We start from the raw sequence: 19,634 nt of genomic DNA, 5'->3' as shown, positions 1-19,634 counted from the left end.
ATGCAGTATGATGATGCAAACTCTAACAAGGCAACAAATGATACATCTAAGTGAAAGGGAGTCAAGGCATAATAGCAGACGAAGAACAACATCCTCATCAATAAAGTGTAACAGGAGCACTGTTAGCGCTGACTAACTGGTTGAAATGAGAATCTTAAATTAAAGTCAATTTTCTCAGTCAAGTTACATTCACACGCACGCACGCACGCACACGCAACAGGACCAACAGAAAATAGATGAAAAGTAGGAACAGCTTCCTCATGGCAACCACAACAACCAGAAGTCCAGAAAACGCATAAAACATAAATAAATGAAACACATAAACATAATGTACGTGCTAAAACGCCCTGCAAGTAGAAGCCTAAAGCAGAGACAAGTGGAGGTGAATTCCCTGGCATCTCCCAACACTACCACAGCTGGGGTTTCGTGCCAAACTGCCTCGCTGTTTCCCTGCGTGTCAGAGAAACATCCTGTGATGGAAACGAGTGAGGGGAGGAGGAGGAGGAGGAACCAAAGAGCCAGAGAAGATCACATGCTGCAGTCTTCTTCCATGTTATTTATGAACTTGTGCCCCGACGAGGCTCCTGAGGGCTCTGGTTTTTAAGAGCAGCTAATGGGTTTTATCCTGGGGTCGGAGACACTGGAGGGTCGGGCAGCAGGCGCGCTCCCACGCTGATAGATTTATACGTGTGAAAACGCTGTGCTGAACTTACATTGTGTTTTACCTTTTTTAAAATATCCACCATTAACCCTCTTCTTTGATGGATTGGTATCACAAATAAAATCCATCCTATTCAGAAATACCACACAAATAACATAATAGTGTGTACACACAGTTTGAATCGGCTCTAGTAGAAACTGTATGGAGGCCAAATTGTGTCTATGGCTGCTGCCCAAAAAGTCTTAGATTCCCTAATCCCTAGATTTAACAGTGGTTTAACATGACGTTTTCTCCAAACTGGGGAAGTTTCTTCCTTCCACATCAAAAGTGGATCACAATACATAGAAGAAGAAATACGCTACTGGTGGGACATTGAGATTAAACATGAGAAAGTATCATCATTGGATGCTTTGTGTTATAATGAGAATAAAGATCAACTATAAATACGTAGATTATGCTGCAGTGGAGGTTTGAATGCTATGACTCCATGTGGTCCCCATTTGAATCTATTTAAACGTTGTGAATCCGGGCTGTCATCCTAAAAAGACACAAACTTTCAGAGCAACCTTTCAAGCCTGTAGGCAATGAGTATTTAATACTCAACTTACAGCAAGCTTGTTAGCACACAGTTGCCTTTTTAGACAACCAGGTATGAAGCCATTGTCTGCCATTTGGCGCTGGGCAGTGGGTTTTTTTTAAAACGTTTTCATTCCCTGATGCAGCTGGAGATGCTGGCATGATAGTGATAAGAGTGAATCATAACAGTAAGGCCACAGGCCGGAAATCCAAAACAATGATTTGAAATGTGAGTTGAGAGGAACTGCAGAGTCTTGTGACAATTATCTGTGGGTTTGTCATTTTGAGCGACATCTTCTGTATTACAAATAGTCATGTATTATCCATTGTTATGAAAAAATAATATTGATGATAGCACTTTAAAAGATAGATTTTCAGTGGAGTAGTCCTTTAATCTGCTGTATCTGCAGTAGTCTGTCATTTCTATGGATTCCACACAGTTTTATGAATGAAGAAAGGCAGGAATGTGTGAGTTACGTATTTTTCCACTGTCAATTGAATTGGCTTTTGCTTACATCTTGTTCAGTGAGACCAGCGTGGATGCACTCCCCTTTACTGACACACACCCCCAGTTCAGTGAGTATGGGAAGAGACGAAACTATGCAAGCCGGCGGCTTCGCCAGTTGGCTGTGGGACCATTTCGGCTGAACGGGCGGAGGGGGCGAGCAGCTTTCCCAAATTCATCCTTTGACAACATAAAAAAATCTTGCGAGAAAACAATGTCGCTCTGTCTGTAGCGTTTGTGTGTGTGTGTGTGTGTGTGTGTGTGTGTGTGTGTGTGTGTGTGTGTCACTGGTGTAGATTTAGCTGGCAGACGAAAAGGAAGACTTGCTAATTGCTCCTCTGAGCTGAAGAGTCATTACAGGGAGAGCAGACCGACATCTTTCCTTCAGTGTGTACAGACATGGCACACTTACAAATGATTAAAAGTGTTAGAAGAAGCACTAAAGCCTCTTGTAATTTCCCAGAAATCAAACTCATCTTGCATGCTAATGCCAGGAGCTTGATATCCCCTACACTAATTTGAGTAAAAGCAGCAGTTGAGGTTAAGAGTAATATCAGTAAAGATGACAGTGTACAAAAATTGATTCATGACACAACTTGTGCTAATGCATCTTTTACTAAGCATGTGGCTTGAGTTTCATGCTAAAATAGGTCTATCTAGAGAAGGACTTATTTTGAAAAGCTGCAGTAGAAATTATAATTATAATAATTATAATGAGCCAAATGCATCCAACTGAGCAGCTTCACTTTCATTTGGTCTGTAAACACTGGCTGGTGATGTGAAGTGATGGACGGACAGCTGAGCAGCTAAGGTCAGCCAAACCCAGCTAACAGGCACTGCAGGGGGAAGAAAATGTAGAAAAAGAAAAGAGAAAGAAAGAAAGAAAGAAAGAAAGAAAGAGAGAGATGGGAGGATGAGAAGAAGTGAAGGTGAAGAAAAGATGGAAGGGGGACGGGGGAGGTGAGGCCATTTGCAGTCAGATCCAGAGGGCCCTGAAAGGCTGGCTAATGACCTGCGCCACAGTGTGTCCTCTGGGAGACGGAGAAAGGAAGCCAACCCTTGCCCTGCCACTTTCTGATGACACATCACAATTAGCAGCAGGCATTTCTCTGCCTACAAAGCTCCCAGACAGACTGACGAAGTGTTTTCAAAGGCCATCTGTGAGATCCAGATGCTGAAAATGCCATGCACGATTTCACATGTGTTACCCTGGTAAAAAAAAAAAAAAGGTCCACGTAATCCTCCTCATGATGGACTGCAGCAATGCCATCTTTGCAACCACAGACAAAGCGATCTATCCCCTTAATTACCTCACTAGTGGTCCCATTGGAACTTTATACCCAACCAAGCAGACTACTCTTAGCAATACTTGACATCACTGCAGTAAGTTAATTGTTAATAACCTCGCATGAAATTACTGACAGCTCAAAGTTACAAGAAATGATGGTAGTTGTTCGCCAGCCCGAGGTAGCAGACCTTTGAAAAGCATATCATTTGCACACTGGATCCCCAACATTTCATAACACAACTTTTGAATTTTTGGAAAAGAGCTAATGGCACGCGTTGCTCATGCTGGGGCAATTCATTCAACAAGTTGATCATTTAAATTTTTCTCCTTCTTTTTGCAGGATCATTTGAACACTGCCGAATTAATTTAGAGTAAATGAAATGTAGAGGCCAAAAAGAGCATAATAAAGTGGAAGTGGCTGCTAGACTGCTCCCTTTGGGATACTAAACTCTGGTGAGAAGTGGCGGACACCAGGAGAGGAGGAGGATCTACATGGGCCCCTCTGCTATGTCTGTCCATTCAGGACAATGGGAAAGCTGTGTGTGTGTGTGTGTGTGTGTGTGTGTGTGTGTCTGTGCCGCAGAGAGGGAGAAAGCAACTGTAAGTGTGAAAGAGTGACTGAAAGACTCAAAGAGCTTATGAGTGTTCAAGTGAGCAAACAGACTGAATGTGAGTCGATGTGTGGAAGAGGAATCCACCAGAAAGGAAGTAAACACGCTTGTGGCCTTGCACCTCCCAAACAACACCAAAATATTGGACACAAGTGAGCCACAGAGTACACAATGACACAATGCGATACAGCTGTCCCACTTCCTCGTATGACATCATGTGCCCGTCGGGTCCGGACTAGCTCAGTCCTTGTGGTTCCTTCCTGTTCCCGGACAGCCAGACAGGAAACGGCAGAACAACCAGAGGGGTAACAAGGACGTCCTGATAGAGACCCGTATAGAATTTTAAAGTCCCGTACTAATATTGACATTCTGGATATTAATGATAGATTCTTCTGCTGATTTGAAACAGACTGCCAGTGATGCGAACATGGATTTTACCGGCATCGTTCACATTTTGACAGTCAAACCTTTTAATACCGAGTTGTCTGAACAACAAATGTCTTCATGGATTTATTCTTATCTCAAAACACCTAGTCCTGACCATGACCTAAACACAATAAAACACTTCTTCACAATCAACTCTGCATTCTGTCTTTATTATCCACCACAGGTTGCCAAAAATAAAAGCACTAGAGTACATTTCCTGCCTGGTTTTACCTCTACCTAACAGGGCAGAGGCTTATCAAACTGTGCAAGATCACTCACTGATGTTTCTGCAGCTGCAATCCATTGGCCTAGACCGATTTCAATGCATGTTTATTACTGCACAATGCACAATGGGTATGCACAATGTATATGAAGCCAGTTTAAAGTGCTAGCCTTGCATACAGCCCCATTTGTTCATGGTGGAATGGACTCTGAGCAGAATTTAAAACCATGTGACACAAAAATTTGTTTTTGGAACCAACACAACTCAAATTCTTACAGGCATAGTGGCAGCTCCTCTGGAATAACAGGGAGGGAATCTAGTCTGTGCACTTTGAGATAGCCTAGTTAGGCAAAACCACAATAATTAGTGTGTGTATGTGTGTGTGAGGCATGCTGCCAATGAAAGCCTTGCAGGGTGGAGCACACATCAGCTGCAGCTAAACAGCTGGTCACTGCAGGCTAACATTGAGTCTGGATTGAGGAAAGGTGAAGCTGCCTCCCACATGTTTGCCTACTGCAGGCTGGCATGGCTGCCCGTTTTCACTCAGGTGCCCGGCAATCAGTTTCCCAAAACAGGGAAGGAGATCGGGACAAAAACAAAGAAAAGCAGGAAATGATGGGAGAAATAAGAAATGAAAGCAAGTGAGGCGTCCACAGACACAAATTCCTGAAGACATAACACTGCACAAAACACTCAACCTTAGGGTTAACTCTACATATTTCACTGTAACTGATTGTAAACTTATTTGATTACATGAGACAAATAAACTTGATTGATGATATTTGCAGTAATCAACGACACAGAAACACTGATAATCATTTCATTTAAAACGCCTGATTACAATACCAATATGGGAGATGTTGACATAAGTGCCTGGCTTACATTGAATTTCACAAGCCTGGTTGTAAGAGAACAAACATAAGCACAGGCTGGAGCTAGAGAACCTGGTAGACACAGTGAATGCTGTGGTATATGCGAGGAGTCAGGATACAGCGTACTTTCCCCGTGTTCATTTCCCCTGTGGCTGCAGGTCATGTAGGGGTCTCTATTTCAGCTGAAATGAGGTCACCAAACAAGAAGAAAAGCAAACCCAATACAAATGTTTGTCTTCTTCTCTGGCTCACACACATTCTCCGGAAGAAAAGGGGGGACATCGCGGCACCTTTGTCACCGCTGTGCCACTGTAGCAAAAAAAAAAAGGTACACAGGCCCAATGAGTGAGCTATGATGGAGTGTCTTTTCTGTAGCTGCAGAGGCAGCCTCTGAGTGGCTAACATAGGCAGATTACTCACAAGTTGAAGAGGTCTTAGGTTTCATGGGGCCCATCTTGAACCATTTTTCTGTATGTAGGATTAAACTGTGTTTTGAGTGTGTGTTAACGCCATCTGTCTGATCCAATCTGTTTCTTATAGGTTAAAATCAGTCATGTGCAAGTATGAAAAGGGAGCTGTAATGGCATTACATCACTTTTTCAGCCAACAGTTAGCTAGTAATCCAAATACTACAAAAGGTGTTGCATGTATAATAGGTGTGCTTTTTCCTTTGACCCTGTGGCTGGGTGTTCTGCCAAGAAAGAGGAAACATGGGAGTGGTGACACCCCTAAAACTTTAGAGAAGAAGACAAGACTGGACCTCAATTATACCATATTTTTGTTTGGTGGCTACACCAGAAAGGTGTGGTCTGCAGTCCTGTGGACGCGCAATATCACAATGCTAAAACCACGCTAAAGCAAGTCATTTCATCACTTCCCATAAGATGAAAATCTACTCTTTAGTATTGTCTGCTGCCACTGCCCTAACATCCAGTAGTCTATACCTCAATGTTTGCATAACTGCCATATCCCAAAATGCTTGACTGTGACACTGCATCACAAAAACTTAAAGCAATATTGACATTTTGAGAAGTTAGATTAGAAGATTGATACTACTGTCATGTGAGCACTCAGTTAATTTATCTTAGCATAAAGACTGGAAACTGGGCAAAACAACTAGCCTGGCTCTCCTCTAAAGCTCACTAATTCACATGTAATATCTTGTTTGTTTAATCCATACAAAAACAGAAGCGTAAAAACAAGTTTTAAAAAGGGGGGGGGGGGTTATCATGTACCGATGCCTGGCTGGTAGCAAGGACTTCCTGAAGTCTCTGCTGGTTGCCTGGCAACCGGCAACCTCATGGCGATGGAGACACACATAAGCCCTGAAAAACCGCAAGTTGTTGTATTTACATTTCTGTTTTTGAGCAGATTAAACAAATAAGGCATAACATGTTAATCTTGTGAGTCTTTGCTCACATTAGTTTTTAACTTGGTCCTGTGCTACTCAGTACTCTTTTGGGAGAAGACAATTGCTGATATTAAGACTCTCTTAGGGCTACCCGATTAGGATAATCAATTAATTGTGTTTACCTAACTCCGGCTTCATTGACTTCTAGGTACAAAACCTAATCATAGAAGCGGGATCCCTCTGGAGTGGAACACAATAACAAGCAGCAACATGGGACCTCGACAGGACTATGACAGCTTGGATACATCTGCATGTTGTGTGTTTTGTCTGGCTGAGCTCAGTCAGAGTTTCTAGCGTCAACACAGGGAAATGTCACTTGGCGCCCAAGCACAGGGCACCTTCTCCTTAAAGGCCAGAGCACACCGGCATTGTTGCAAGGCCAGCTAGATGCAGCAGATGGGCTAAGGACCAACAACAGGGGGAAAAAATAGGATGCTCTAAAAAGGAAACGATACATGGGTAATGAATAAACAGATGGATATGGCTTTTAGACCTCTAAAGTACCTCTTTATTCCTTTGCAGGCACAAAAATCACCTAAATCCAGCCACTTCCAGTATTTTACCAGCCAGCATAGCTCCATTTATAGCACAGAATAGGTTGTCCAGATGGTGGCTGGTGGAGGAAACCAACTTAGCAGCCACAGCCAAAATGTACCACCATTTGACTGATTTAACTGCCATCCTGTCTGTCTTTGACACTGCCAAACTGCAGCCTCTTCAACATTGTAGTTTAAATTGTTTCAGAAATTAAGAAAAAGGTGCCAGCAATTATGCCAAAGTGCACTTTCTTTCCATTGTACTTTTGTTTCTCATTGCCTGCTTTATTATTCATTTGTCTCCATCCAGGGCAATGATTTGTTCCTGCACGGCCTCAAACGGCTGCAGCACTTCTTTCAGGGCTTTAAAAAGACAAGCAGGCCAGCCAGGCATGCTCCGGCAGCTAGCTGGGCATCTGCGCCAGATAAAAAAGGTGAGTTGTTCACATTCCTGCTTCATGCACAAACCAAACCCCCGAAGTCACACACACACACACACACACACACACACACACACACACACACACACAGTCCTTCTGCACAAATGATTGCGTTGTTTGTGTGTGGTCCTCCTGTCTCCTGTGTGTTGTTTTTCCCCAACCTTGCTTTAACCAGGGGAGTGGGAACATTATAAGACTGCAAACTTGTCACCAAAAGCTCTTTCCTGATCATCAACTAATAAAATCTTTTAGCGTATGCAACAGTGATCTCTACACCGCGACGACAACAAAAGACCACTCTTTACTTTATTGCAACAACATCTATCTGATAAGAGACAGCCAGGTAAGCTATCACCTACACGCCCATACAAAAGGAAAACAAACTGGCATGCAAAGTAGTCCTGAAAACTAAGTTGAACCAAAGAGGGCTGGTGCAATGACAACTACTTTATGTAAGAGTAAGAATAAATGGTGGCCTGGGGGATAGGACATCTTTATGAGATCTTTCCTGGATTCATATCAAACCTCTGAGAGGGCCTGTTAAAGATCATCCTCACTATAGTTAATGTCCTTCTGTGTATTTGGTTCTCCTCCTTCTCACTGTCAACTTGGTACCACCTTTCTTTTTTTATAACATATCTGTTTTTGGTCATAAGCCATGTCTTCTGTTTAATGTGTGTTCTTGTGACATCAACATGCTGTCATGCAGAATTCTTTCACAAAACATTTAATTAAACAAGAATAAAGTGGCCTGACTTTTAGTTTTAGGGAGGGTTCTGAGTGAGAAAGGAACAGGCCAACTGAGCCCCACTACTACTATAAAAGGAATGTGATGGGGAAGGGAGGGCCACTGCACCACCAACATTATTAGCCTATCATCTTACCAAAACGGCAGGGAGGCTGGATGCACAGGCCAAATAAGACAGGAAATAAAAAAAAGGCTTGCTTACCCCACTCCAAAAACTCCAGGATATTTTTCTCTCTTCTGAGCGGGGAGTTGTTGCACTCATCATAGAGGCAGACCAGGATATCCAGCAGCGTTTCCACACTCAGGCACTGGCCATTAGACTGAGCTGGCCCGTCCAGGATCACCTTCTCCAGCTTCTTCAAACGCACCTCTCCCGACATGATTATTCCGGCTTGTTGGTTTCTGAAGTAATGATGATGAAGGAGGTGGGGAGGGGAATGAGCAAACACCTCCTCGGCCTGTTAGTTAGCGCAGATTGGGGCCTGTAAAGAAGTTCTGTCACCTTGAATAGGTCCCGAAAATAATAAAAACTTTGAGTTGAGGGCTAGCCGGGGCTAATTCCGCGTTAAAACCGACCTACTCATGATCTCCCTCCCGAGATCCAGTATCTAAGAGGTGGATAGGACGTGTAGCACTTCCCCATTGTATAATACCTATCCCCACAGGGCACATACGAAAAAGAAGTAACGTTAGTCACAATTACAGACCCTGGCTGCCCCGGGCCGGCTGATTTTTTGATGAAATCCCAACGCTAGCTGGCAGTTTTCTGGTCTTCTCTGTGTAGTAAACGTTAGAAAAAATCGAGTCGATGCGGTTCATCAGATCCCCCTGAGTTGTTGTGGCAGATGTTTGGGATTCTCCATTCTTGCAGCAACCCAAAAATGCAAGGCAGATCTGCAATGCTACAAAGCCCCAGCGCCCCTCCTCTGCTCCAGGAATGGAAGGGCGACACAGGCTTAGTTAGCAGCCTGCTAGGTTAGCTGTTTAGCTAGCCAGCGAGCTAACGTTAACGTTACTTTTCTTCGTTCTTAAATACCATCGTTGCCCTCTTTTTCCCCCAGGAGTTGACATACAATATGGAAAGTGTTCACAGATCTTAACGGAATTTGGCCCCTTTCGACTGTGTGGTTATTTTTCATCCAACTGGAAAATATTCCCTTGTTTTCACAACTCAATGTTGGCAGATATGTTCTTTAAATCCCATTCTTCGTCCAGAAACCAAATGTCTCTTTAGTTTCTCCACAGTTCAAAACGACGGTTAGCTAGTTCAAGAGTTCCAACAGCACGTTAAGTTAGCCGTCAAAAAATGCGGGTCCTTTTTGAAGGTTACAGAGGAGCTCGTTTCACGTCAAGAGGAAAGCTGTAGTCTAGTCTTGCTTATTCCAAATACGGGACACAGCCTAAATTCCCCCTGTCCTTTCCTTTGCCTTGCCTGCCTCCCCCGCCGGTCGGTCGCTTCTTGCCGTCTTTGCACAGTCAAACTACCAGCAGCCTGCTGCCAGAGACTCTCGACAGAAAAGACAGCCAAGTAGACAGCTCTATCCGCAACGTCGCGCTGGATTATGGGAAGTAGGACTCGGTCGTAAATCATGAATGACTTACAAATGGACGCTTAGCTCGCGGCGCTGCTTGTACACTTTGAGAACGCAAATTATAAACTCTCATAGCATACTTTACCTCTTTCTTACTCAATGAAGAATGTATTAGCTGCAACGCGATACATTTCGAGACCGTCACGCGTCTCAGTTTTACGGAAAAAATGTCGATATTAGCCAAGTTACACGCATGCGTAGAGCGCTGAATCCTCAAATCGGCCATCTTTGATGTGCCATGGCGTGAATCCGTCCATTCCTTTACAGCTAGCAGCCCATCTCTCAGCATCGAAGCATCTCTGGGTGCTGCTGCAGGCAAAATCCCAGATCATCATCATGGCGCCCGTCACAGCATCTGCTGTGCGGAAGGGGTGGGGGTGTTTGGTGGTGGTGGTGGTGGGGGCTGTCAATATTGTGAATGGAAACTGCGGGCCGTCTGTCAGTCTGCCGGTGACGTGGTGCGGAGAGGACACATTTTCTTCAGACTGGAATAACAGTGACTGCTGTCCCTTTAACTTGCTGCAAAACACCACGCAATGGTGTGTTCTGCGCCAATATAACCTGTGCAGAGACCTGATAGCTGTTGCAGTGAGCTACATTCACACAACCTTCAGACAAGACATGGCAGCCTGTGTGTGTTGGGTCCATGCAAATGCCTAACCTTTCCAAATACTGACATTTTAAGGGGGTATATGGCACCCTGGCTACAACTGGCACATCTCAGAATGGTGCAGAATGCAATTCATAAATGACATCAGAAATGGCAACCACTATGTGTGGTCTCGACAGGCCTTTGAATGGGCCTCATGTTCCCAAAAGAAGGCATTGACATATGAAAGTAATGCAATATTATTGCAATTGTCGTACTTTGACTGCTTTCCCCTTCTCTCAACGTCAAGGTGTGTCAAGTTTGTCCCGGATCTCCTGCCTCTTGGACTGTTCTCACGGTCGAGAGAAGCTTAATGCTGAGAGCAAACTCTCTAAGATCAACAGGCCTGTAGGTTAAGAGTCGGATATAATGGTGACCCTGAGCTCTGCTGAGTGACTCAGACCTTTCATATGCACAGATCCCTGAATGAGAATGAAGCACATACAGTAGGAAAATCACACAGTATCTGCAAGTGGTTACTTATTTGCACTTATTTGTCTGTTCTAACCTGTTGGAGTGGCCATCATACTCACATTACTGGCTAATAATATATTGTATGAAAGCAATAATAGTCATGCCTTAAAAGTCGTCACATAGATCATGAAAGTATGGAGTAAAAAGTGGACAAAACACCTTTTATCCTCTGAACTATCATCCCTTGTTGGGAAATGTCCCATCCTTTTGAAGTGAGGTGCTTATCGCTGCTCAAAGTACATCTATTAATGATTAACAGCCAACACAGCAACTGAATCTTAGGGGGTAGGGAGAAAGACATTGTGTTTTTGTGCTGCACACACACACACACACACACACACACACCAGCAAATGCCTGCATAAAAAAATACACTTCTATATTTTAAAATGGATTTCTTGCCGCAAGCCTTTGCAGTGCCAGCGAGAAGAAAGGCACAAAGAAGCGCTCTGATGAAATGAACACACACACACACACACACACACACACACACAGACACACACACACACACACACAGAACAATCCAGCATGCAAGATGTGTCCAATAAAACAGATTTCTGATGGTGACCAAGTGTAATTTGAAGCATACTGCTTTGGCGTGACTGTTTATCAGAAACAGCCAAACAGCAGTTTATATATTCTACAGCGTGTAACCACTCCGAGATGATTTATCGTCTTTGGTTTGGAAATATATTCTGGGTAAAAGTCCACAAGCAGCAGTATATATAACAGCATAGTAACAACAATACTGAAGAAACGTCTTTGCTCTCTCCCTTTCTTTCACAACATTCATGACTCTCTCAGAACCAGGTCACCTTATCAAAGGGAAAATCCACTCTGATATGGAATTCACATACAAGATATATATTGTATTGTGTTATTTTAATGTTTCCTTTTGTGTAACTCACAACTATTTGGATATTTTTTGTTATATTTTAGACGTACTTGATATATTTGATGTATTATTGTCTCTGTAGCGCCCAGCATCCCAGCTCAGTTCTCCAATTGTGAATTGTTTGGAGATGTTGATCACCGTGGGTAGGTTAAATACTACCCACTATAAATAAATACCCTAGCTATCCTAGCCTAGTTTGACTGACAGCAGGAAGCAATACATTAAACAACATGTAACATCTTCAACTATATAATAAATGTAAATTACATTCATTTGTTTTGTCTTAGACACAGATAGTGTCTTAAAGGCAAAGAAATGCATTAGAACAACATCTTAAAGCGCAATAAAAGGGAAACTTAAATCAACTAAAATAGAATAAAAATTAAATAAGATAAATAATGAAATAAAATGCAAAGATGCAAAAATAGATGCAGTTATAGTGGAGTTATGGTGCATATAAGTGCCCTAGATTCAATGAAGAAAATAAAAGTGCAGTAGAGAAATAAATCAGCCAATATTGATAGGGGCTTCCTGCTTGGGAAGACATCTATTTGTGTAAATACTGTTTTTAGGGTGGATGTTCCCTTTAAAGTCACTATCTGCTTGTAGTGTAACCACAGCGCCCTCTGTTGTACAAACAGCCTTCATGCAGCTGTTAAACTGGGGTGTTTTATTGTAGGTAAGTTACTGCAGCTGTCTTGTATTTATTGTGAATGTTTTTTTTGTCGTGTTTTTCTTAGTTTTATATATTATATCATATTCATCCCTACTGCTTACAGACTGCAGCATATTTTCGTTCAGTGCATTTGCAGCCACAGAAATGTTCGTCCACCAGAGTCCATAAAACTGTATCATTTTTTGGTTTGATCGGGCTCGTGATTAAGTGTCCTGCACACTAAAAGTCTCCCCTGTGTCGATTAATTAAAAGTTAATGAAAATATTTATTGTTAGTCCTATCTAATCATGTCTGATCCTATTTGGTTAAGTCTACGCTGGGATTAAACCCTCTTGTCTCTGCGCTGATTGAGCCGTCATTAGCTGTGTGAAATGCAATTAGACTGCTCTGTACTCTGTCTAGATGTGGAGGCCATTGGGCAATAATTGTATTGTCCCGTGCACGGGTCTGGCGCTTTCTCTCTGACAGACTGATCAATGATTATTGGCAGCCAGCTCGATGGATTGGACTCTATCTTTGACGCCTGCAGCCGCAGTAAAAAGGGGCTCTTTGGGCCATTAAGGTGCAAACTAGAGCGGCTCATGTCCCCAAATATTTGATATTAAGATAAAGCAGGCAATGGCAGATCAGGAAGTCGGTGACAATGCAGTGCACGTGAATAATGAGGAATTTGCGCTGACCACCAACACAAGTTCAATATTGACTCTCTGGCAGCGGCTCCGCCTCGCTCCCAGGGAGACCCCCCAAATGAGATGCCTATACATAATGTGTCTAACCTGAAAACACCAAGTCTTCCTCCTGAAGGGGCCCTCTGTAATATTTTCTCCCATACAAGCATTCAAACCTTGGGCCTTATACAAACAGCAGTTTCTGCAAGCAAAGGGGATTCCATGTTTCACAAATGGAAGGGGATGACCTATAAACTGGACTGCTTTTGAATGCAAATGTCTGGATGTTAATTAACACCTGCGTTGTGGATTGTGGGAGCTTGTTGGCCTTTGATTGAAAAGAAATGGCACCTAGAGGCATCAGATGCAGCTTTGAACTACAGCAACTTGTCTTTGATTGGCATGGGAAGGAAGAAGGACTGAGAAATATCACACAAAGGCCATCTTAATTTCCCGAATTAGGGGTTGTAATGTGAGGGACAGAGGAGCACAGCACAGGTCCATGGGTTTCAGGATCTGGACAGCAGCCACTTAGACTTTGGCTGGACTGGACAATGGATGTGAATCTGAATTTACATGTCTGCACTGATGATTCTGACATCAGGGAATCTGATAGACCGGCTTGGACCTCAATGCCTGTGGGCTTTGTGGGAGAGGACTTACTGGTCATATTCTAGTCCTGTCTCATCCTTTTTTATTTGGAAATAAATGTTGCCTTTTTTCATTTCTCAGCACATGAAAAACACAGATTGAGTCTTCAAAAACAAAACTTTACTAAGTACAACTGTGGCATTATTTACTGATGATACTGTTTTATGCATATTTAGTATGTGTAATATGAATTTTATAAAATGTGTAGTTTTATTTTGTTTTTTTCTAACATCTGGCCCGGGGTCACGGATCATTTACAGTATTTCCTCTGTTGATCGATGCCTAATTAATGAGCACCGTTCCCATCGAATAAGCTAATAAAATAAATAAATAGTGTCTCGTGATTTAAGTTCTGCACTCATTTTTATACGAGCAGAATAAATGTTTTCAAATGGCAAATGTCCCAACTTGAAAAAAGAAAAGATAGAAAAACTAATAATATATGTGAGACCAGTGTTGTTATACTACATATGCACTACTGAAGTTCACTCAGTCACTGAATCACACAAAAACGTTCAACAAAAGAGAAAATCTTGCCATGAATTAATTAGGTTAAAACACGAATGCAACAGCATCAATATCATAATGATCTCACTATTATAACTCTAACATTATAACCTGCGATTGTTCCGTACATGTGGCTTCAGCTCCGCAGCACTAATTAATAATTTGTCTTGCTTGTAAACTGCAGACACTAGCTGGAGTGAGCGGGTCTGGCAGTCATCTGTCATTTGCTCTTCCTGTGTGCCCCTTCAGTCTGTCTGACATCTCTGAGCAAACACCGGCCAATACACAACCCCAGGCGAGGGCCCTCTGGGCAGCCAGTGAGAGCACCCCTCTTCTAATGTTTGTGTGACAAAAAAGGCAAGGCAAATCCTCGCAATGGAATCAGATAATCACCAACCTGTGAAGAGCCTGCCCCAATCCACATCCACGCCGGCCCCCCCAGCCCCTGGATTAACTGTCTGTTTGGCTAATAATTTTAATCTGCTGGAGAGGGCCAAGAATGGGTGACAGGGCTCGGAATAAACATCTAATCCTCTGGTCCCCCTCCTCCCCTCGAAGCCCTGCACTACTTCCTCCTCGACCCCTTGTTATACACTTGTACCACGATGAACAGGCTGGATTTGGCTGCTGTCCTGATCCAGGTCCACCTTTTGCTGGACAAATTTGCTTTCTAGCCACCCAGACAGAAATAAGCCCGCTGTGTGACAGACTGTTGCCAGACTTGCCCCGGCCTGACATCGTCCAGTGGAATGTACACGCCAGAGTGTGTGTGTGTGTGTGTGTGTGTGTGTGTGTGTGTGTAGACAAGGGTGCTACTGAAGAGAGGGCACTTCAGGTTCACAGGGTCAAGAGATGTCTGTCTGGGACGCATGTGTAGCAGCAGAGAACACACTTCGGAGTGGACCCCGGGGGGAGACAAGCTTTTTAAATCTGGAGACATAATTGAGTGTCAAGACACAAAGAGAAGTTGTGAAATAAACACTAGCTCATAAGCTACAACAGCGAAAACACTATTCAGGCAGGAGTTTACACTTCCATCGGTACTCACTGGGCTTCTTTATGTAATACTAATACTCACGTAGTTACTTATATTTTGTGTTGACATTCAACATTTTAAATCTGCCATCTATTCAATGTTTCCTCTTGAATGTAAACTGAAAGAGCATTTTAATCATCGTGACACCCATTTAATCTCTGACACACAATTGTTTTTCAAAAGAAATATACTATATAAATGCTATAAAATCCTCAAAGATTTTGTAATTTGATTGTCTGCTTTGCCACAATCAAGACTAAACTAAATGACTGTGTTTATTTACACCATAAAGAGCGGATTTTAGATCCTCATTCTGGCATCAAATGCAACACAGGCCCCGACATCAAGCCCAGTTTTAGTGGAACTATGGTGAAATTATACCTCCACAATACGGATGGCACTCGAGTCTAATTGTTGCTGTTTGAAGTATGGCCACTTAGATATCCTGTTTAGGATGGGGCTGTATTGTCGCACCTTTGTTCTGATAAGGGTCCCTGCCCCCATTGACAAAGTGCGAACGACTGGGAGGGCCGCAACAATATAAGGGGCCAGAGGAGTGTCAGAGGGACACTGTCTATCTCTGGGTGACTTGTGCTACCGTGCTGCTGTTTACCAAACTGAACTTTTGTACTCATGGATTTCCTCCGCGCTTGTGTCCTCTGCTCCGCTCTCTTCGGTCTCGCCAAGGCTTTTACGCACCAGGATATGAAGAACGCGCTGCTGCAGAAACTTGGGTTGGATGAAGTGCCTAAGATCCACAAGAGGGATTTGGAAAATCTGGTTATTCCGGCGCATATCAGAAATAAATACATGTCCATGCTGAAGATGCACCACAGCAGGAGACGCAGATCTCTGCCAAGCCTGGCGGGCATCCTGCGGGGAATCCCTGGCAATGCAGGTAAATACCATCCCCATTTTTACAATATATAACATGTAATTTGTAGGGATTCATATGAAAATCGCTTTGACACTGATGCCAGTTGAAGTAAACGGTTACTTCCGTGCGTAATTGTGACAATTGGTGCGCAAAAACTATTTTACGCACCAATTTTACCAAACTTGCCTTTACTTGAGAGAAACAATCGGCTAAAATGCTCTGTGCTTTTAGATATTTCCGGGGAGTACGTGTATTCTGACACCACTCGGCATCGCATGGTGTTCGACATGGAGGCGAGGATCCCGGAGAACAGCGAGGTGACCATGGCGGAGCTGAAGCTCTACCAGCGGGCCTCCTACCACAAACGCTTCGCGGTGGAGAGGAAGAACCATCGGCCCGTCAACAACGCCCGCGTCAGCATCTACTGGGTGGAGGTGCTGCCGAACGGATCCAACCGGACGTCGCTGGTAGATTCACGGTAAGGGATCATTTTCTCACGGGCAGAGCAATTAAGAGGCGACATCATCATAGCCTCAGCGGGTTAATCTTATAATAATAATTCAATTGTATCCTTCTCCAGGAAAGTTCCGTTTTATCTCCTTTTAATTAATCGCCCATGTCTCTCGATGTTCACAGGTTGATCCCCATTCACGAGACCGGCTGGAAGAGCTTTGATGTGACACAGGCGGTGCACTATTGGTCCAAGACCCAGCAGAAGACACCTATGCACCTGGAGGTGTGGATCGAGGGCGAGAGACCTGGCAGCTACGCGGCAGAGATGGCCAAGAGTGTCCGCTTTACCACCCAGGAGCAGACGGACAACACCTTGGGGAAGCCCGAGCTCATCCTCTACACACTCAACCTCGAAGAGTACGGGTAAGGGCGCGAGCTTTTGATATACAGGATATTGTGTCAGTGTGATAATTAGCCCACAGCCTCTTTTTTTTTTTACCTGTCAAATTTGCATTCATTAGTAGATGTATAGTGGTGTGACACAGGGGCGTCAGTCCATCGTTGTGATCCCATGTGGCTTTTAAAGTTATTGGCTCTAAAAAGATCTTAATCAGGCCTGTATACAGTATGTAGATCCACCATGGCCTATCTAAAAAACATAAATATCATAATTAGATAATCATGACAAGCAGGGGTGTAGCTAAGAGATCCTGGGCCCCCTGGGTCCCCATGCTTGGCCCTTTGCAACAATAGTCATCTAACAACTTCACCCTTTCTTCCTCAGTTCTCGCGGCGACTGTGATGTCAACGAGAACAAAGACACCTGCTGCAGGGAACAGTACTTTGTCAACTTCCGCGCCCTCACCTGGACGCAGTACTGGATCATCGAGCCCGCAGGCTACCAGGCCTTCAGGTGCACTGGAGGCTGCAAGCAGCCAAAGCGCAACTACGGCTACGGGGAGAGGCGGTGTACGGTGTCCGAGAGTGCCCCCTTACCCATCATGTACCTGGTGAAGAAGGGCGACTACACGGAGATAGAAGTGGCTGAATTCCCCAATATGATTGTAGAGAGGTGTGCGTGCACAATGGACAATGTCTCCAAGGTATGACGTCATGGGACACATGCTTTTCCAATGGGGTGTTGATATATTTAATGGTTTTAAACAACACGTCTAGTACTTTCTATTTAAATAGACATTTATTGGGAGTTTCACACACAACAGGCAGCTCCACCTCCCTCCACAAGCACTTTTATATATTTTGTAAATTTTTATATCTCTTTTTTTTTTATTCGAATTTGTATGCGTTGTGTTGAACCTGCAGCAAACATTCAAATTCTGTCCGATGTGTTATATTTTCAAGCTGTACATAATATGGATGAGTTTATGTTTGGAAAATAAAAATATTTTGTTTCACTTAAAGAGTTTCTGGTCTTCCTCTCCCCTGCTGTCTGGTCCCCATTCACATTCATGACCACGTTTGCATGCGGTTCCATGCAGCTGCCGGCCTCCTCTTTCACCTCTTTATTTACACTTATAGGAAATTGTGGAGCAGAGCAAATCATTTGCCTAATGACTTACAACATTTGCTGCACTGAGGGCACACTGTCATTGACAATGGCAGCCAAACCTACTTGTAATGCTTTATTTGCAGTGGGAAGGAGCTACACGGCCACATACAGAGAAACACCAAGTCAATTCAAATTCAGCTAGAACGGGCTCTTCATGTGTTTACATCAGACTTAGACCAGGCCAAACGTTGCTAATCAGGGCCAATACTTAATGCACTGTTTGCCGTCTGAGTGGGGGGTCTTGTCATTCACTAATATGCTGCTGATGGAGGTAAACGTGCTGCCCTGCCAAAGGCAAGCAGCTGTCTGTCTGGGAGAGGGAAGTGGATTCCCAACATGCACCTCCAGCAACACCAGGAGAAACACAGGTGGTGCTGTAAAGAATGAATGCCATACACACTCTGCTGCTCTGTGTTGCAGTATTCGCCCCCCCTTAAGTGTTTCCATGTTTTATAACATTAAATCAAAGCAGAAGTAATGTGGCTCTTTTGACACTGATCGACGGTATCTCTCCTGATAAAAATCAATTACAAACGCGAAACACAAAAATACATGTTTGTATTCACCTTGAAAAAGACACAGCTCAACCATTAATGTAGTGTTAATGTAGTATTTGTAGTATAAATACACCTGTATCTGTAGTATAAATATAAGTATATCTGGATGCTCCAACTTTTGGGAGGTCAGTATGTGTGCCAGATGTTTATCAGGTGTAATGTTTACCATGTTCACCATCCCAGTTTAATGTGTTAGCATGCTAATATTTGCTAGCACAGCTGAGGCTGATGGGAATTCAGTTAATTTAGCAGGTTTTTGGACATAAACCAAATAAAGTTGGACTTGGTGATGACGCTATAGGTCAAAGGTCAGGGGATCAAAGTTAATACAATTCATCCCCTGGGGACCATGAACCAAATTTCACAGCAATCCACCCAATAGTCATGGATTATATTACAACAACCAAAAATGTCAACCTCCTGGTGGTGCTAGATGAAAGGTCTCACCAAGGTCGATAGGATTCATCCTGTGGTGACCATCAATGTCTGTACAACATTTCATGGCAATCCATCCAGTAGTTCAGTCTGGACCAAAGTGGTGGACTGACTGACATGGCTTAAAAAACCATGTGACATCTCAGCTACAGCTTTTCCCAGAGCTGGAAGAAGGTTCAGTGGTCTGATGAGACCAAAATATTAAGCACCGTGTTGCACAGCACACCATCATAAATACACCATCCAGACTGGACGCCTTGTGAGGGCAGGGGGTCAAATCAATCCAGTAAAATACAGAG

General features: G+C 43.5%; 2 protein-coding genes across 10 annotated transcripts in view; one reads left to right on the top strand and one right to left on the bottom strand.

The window, feature by feature from the left end:
- The window catches only part of cdc42bpab (CDC42 binding protein kinase alpha (DMPK-like) b), a 65,359-nt gene extending 56,682 nt beyond the window's left edge, over positions 1-8,677 (bottom strand). For all 9 annotated transcript variants that reach the window (XM_070926415.1, XM_070926412.1, XM_070926413.1 and 6 more), the window contains exon 1: positions 8,500-8,677. In XM_070926415.1, the coding sequence (XP_070782516.1) occupies positions 8,500-8,677 (178 nt within the window). The remainder of the gene's footprint in view (positions 1-8,499) is intronic.
- A 7,399-nt stretch (positions 8,678-16,076) lies between these two features.
- lft1 (lefty1) lies at positions 16,077-17,882 on the top strand. The gene is made up of 4 exons (XM_070926271.1): positions 16,077-16,341; positions 16,552-16,798; positions 16,957-17,196; positions 17,558-17,882. The coding sequence occupies exons 1-4, from the start codon at positions 16,077-16,079 to the stop codon at positions 17,880-17,882; spliced, it is 1,077 nt and encodes a 358-aa protein (XP_070782372.1).
- Positions 17,883-19,634: the final 1,752 nt, after the last annotated feature.

This window comes from Enoplosus armatus, chromosome 19, assembly GCF_043641665.1.
Source record: "Enoplosus armatus isolate fEnoArm2 chromosome 19, fEnoArm2.hap1, whole genome shotgun sequence".
Classification (NCBI taxonomy): domain Eukaryota; kingdom Metazoa; phylum Chordata; class Actinopteri; order Centrarchiformes; family Enoplosidae; genus Enoplosus; species Enoplosus armatus.
Note: the sequence above shows the minus strand (reverse complement) of the source record. Positions and strands in the feature narration are given on the sequence as shown.

What these genes read in the sequence shown, in the direction of transcription:
- lft1 (XM_070926271.1), top strand. Translation starts at nt 16,077, where the DNA reads ATGGATTTCCTCCGCGCTTGTGTCCTCTGCTCCGCTCTCTTCGGTCTC. An exon ending in ACGTCGCTGGTAGATTCACG is followed by an intron (nt 16,799 to 16,956) that starts GTAAGGGATCAT and finishes CGATGTTCACAG; the next exon opens with GTTGATCCCCATTCACGAGA. An exon ending in CTCAACCTCGAAGAGTACGG is followed by an intron (nt 17,197 to 17,557) that starts GTAAGGGCGCGA and finishes TTTCTTCCTCAG; the next exon opens with TTCTCGCGGCGACTGTGATG.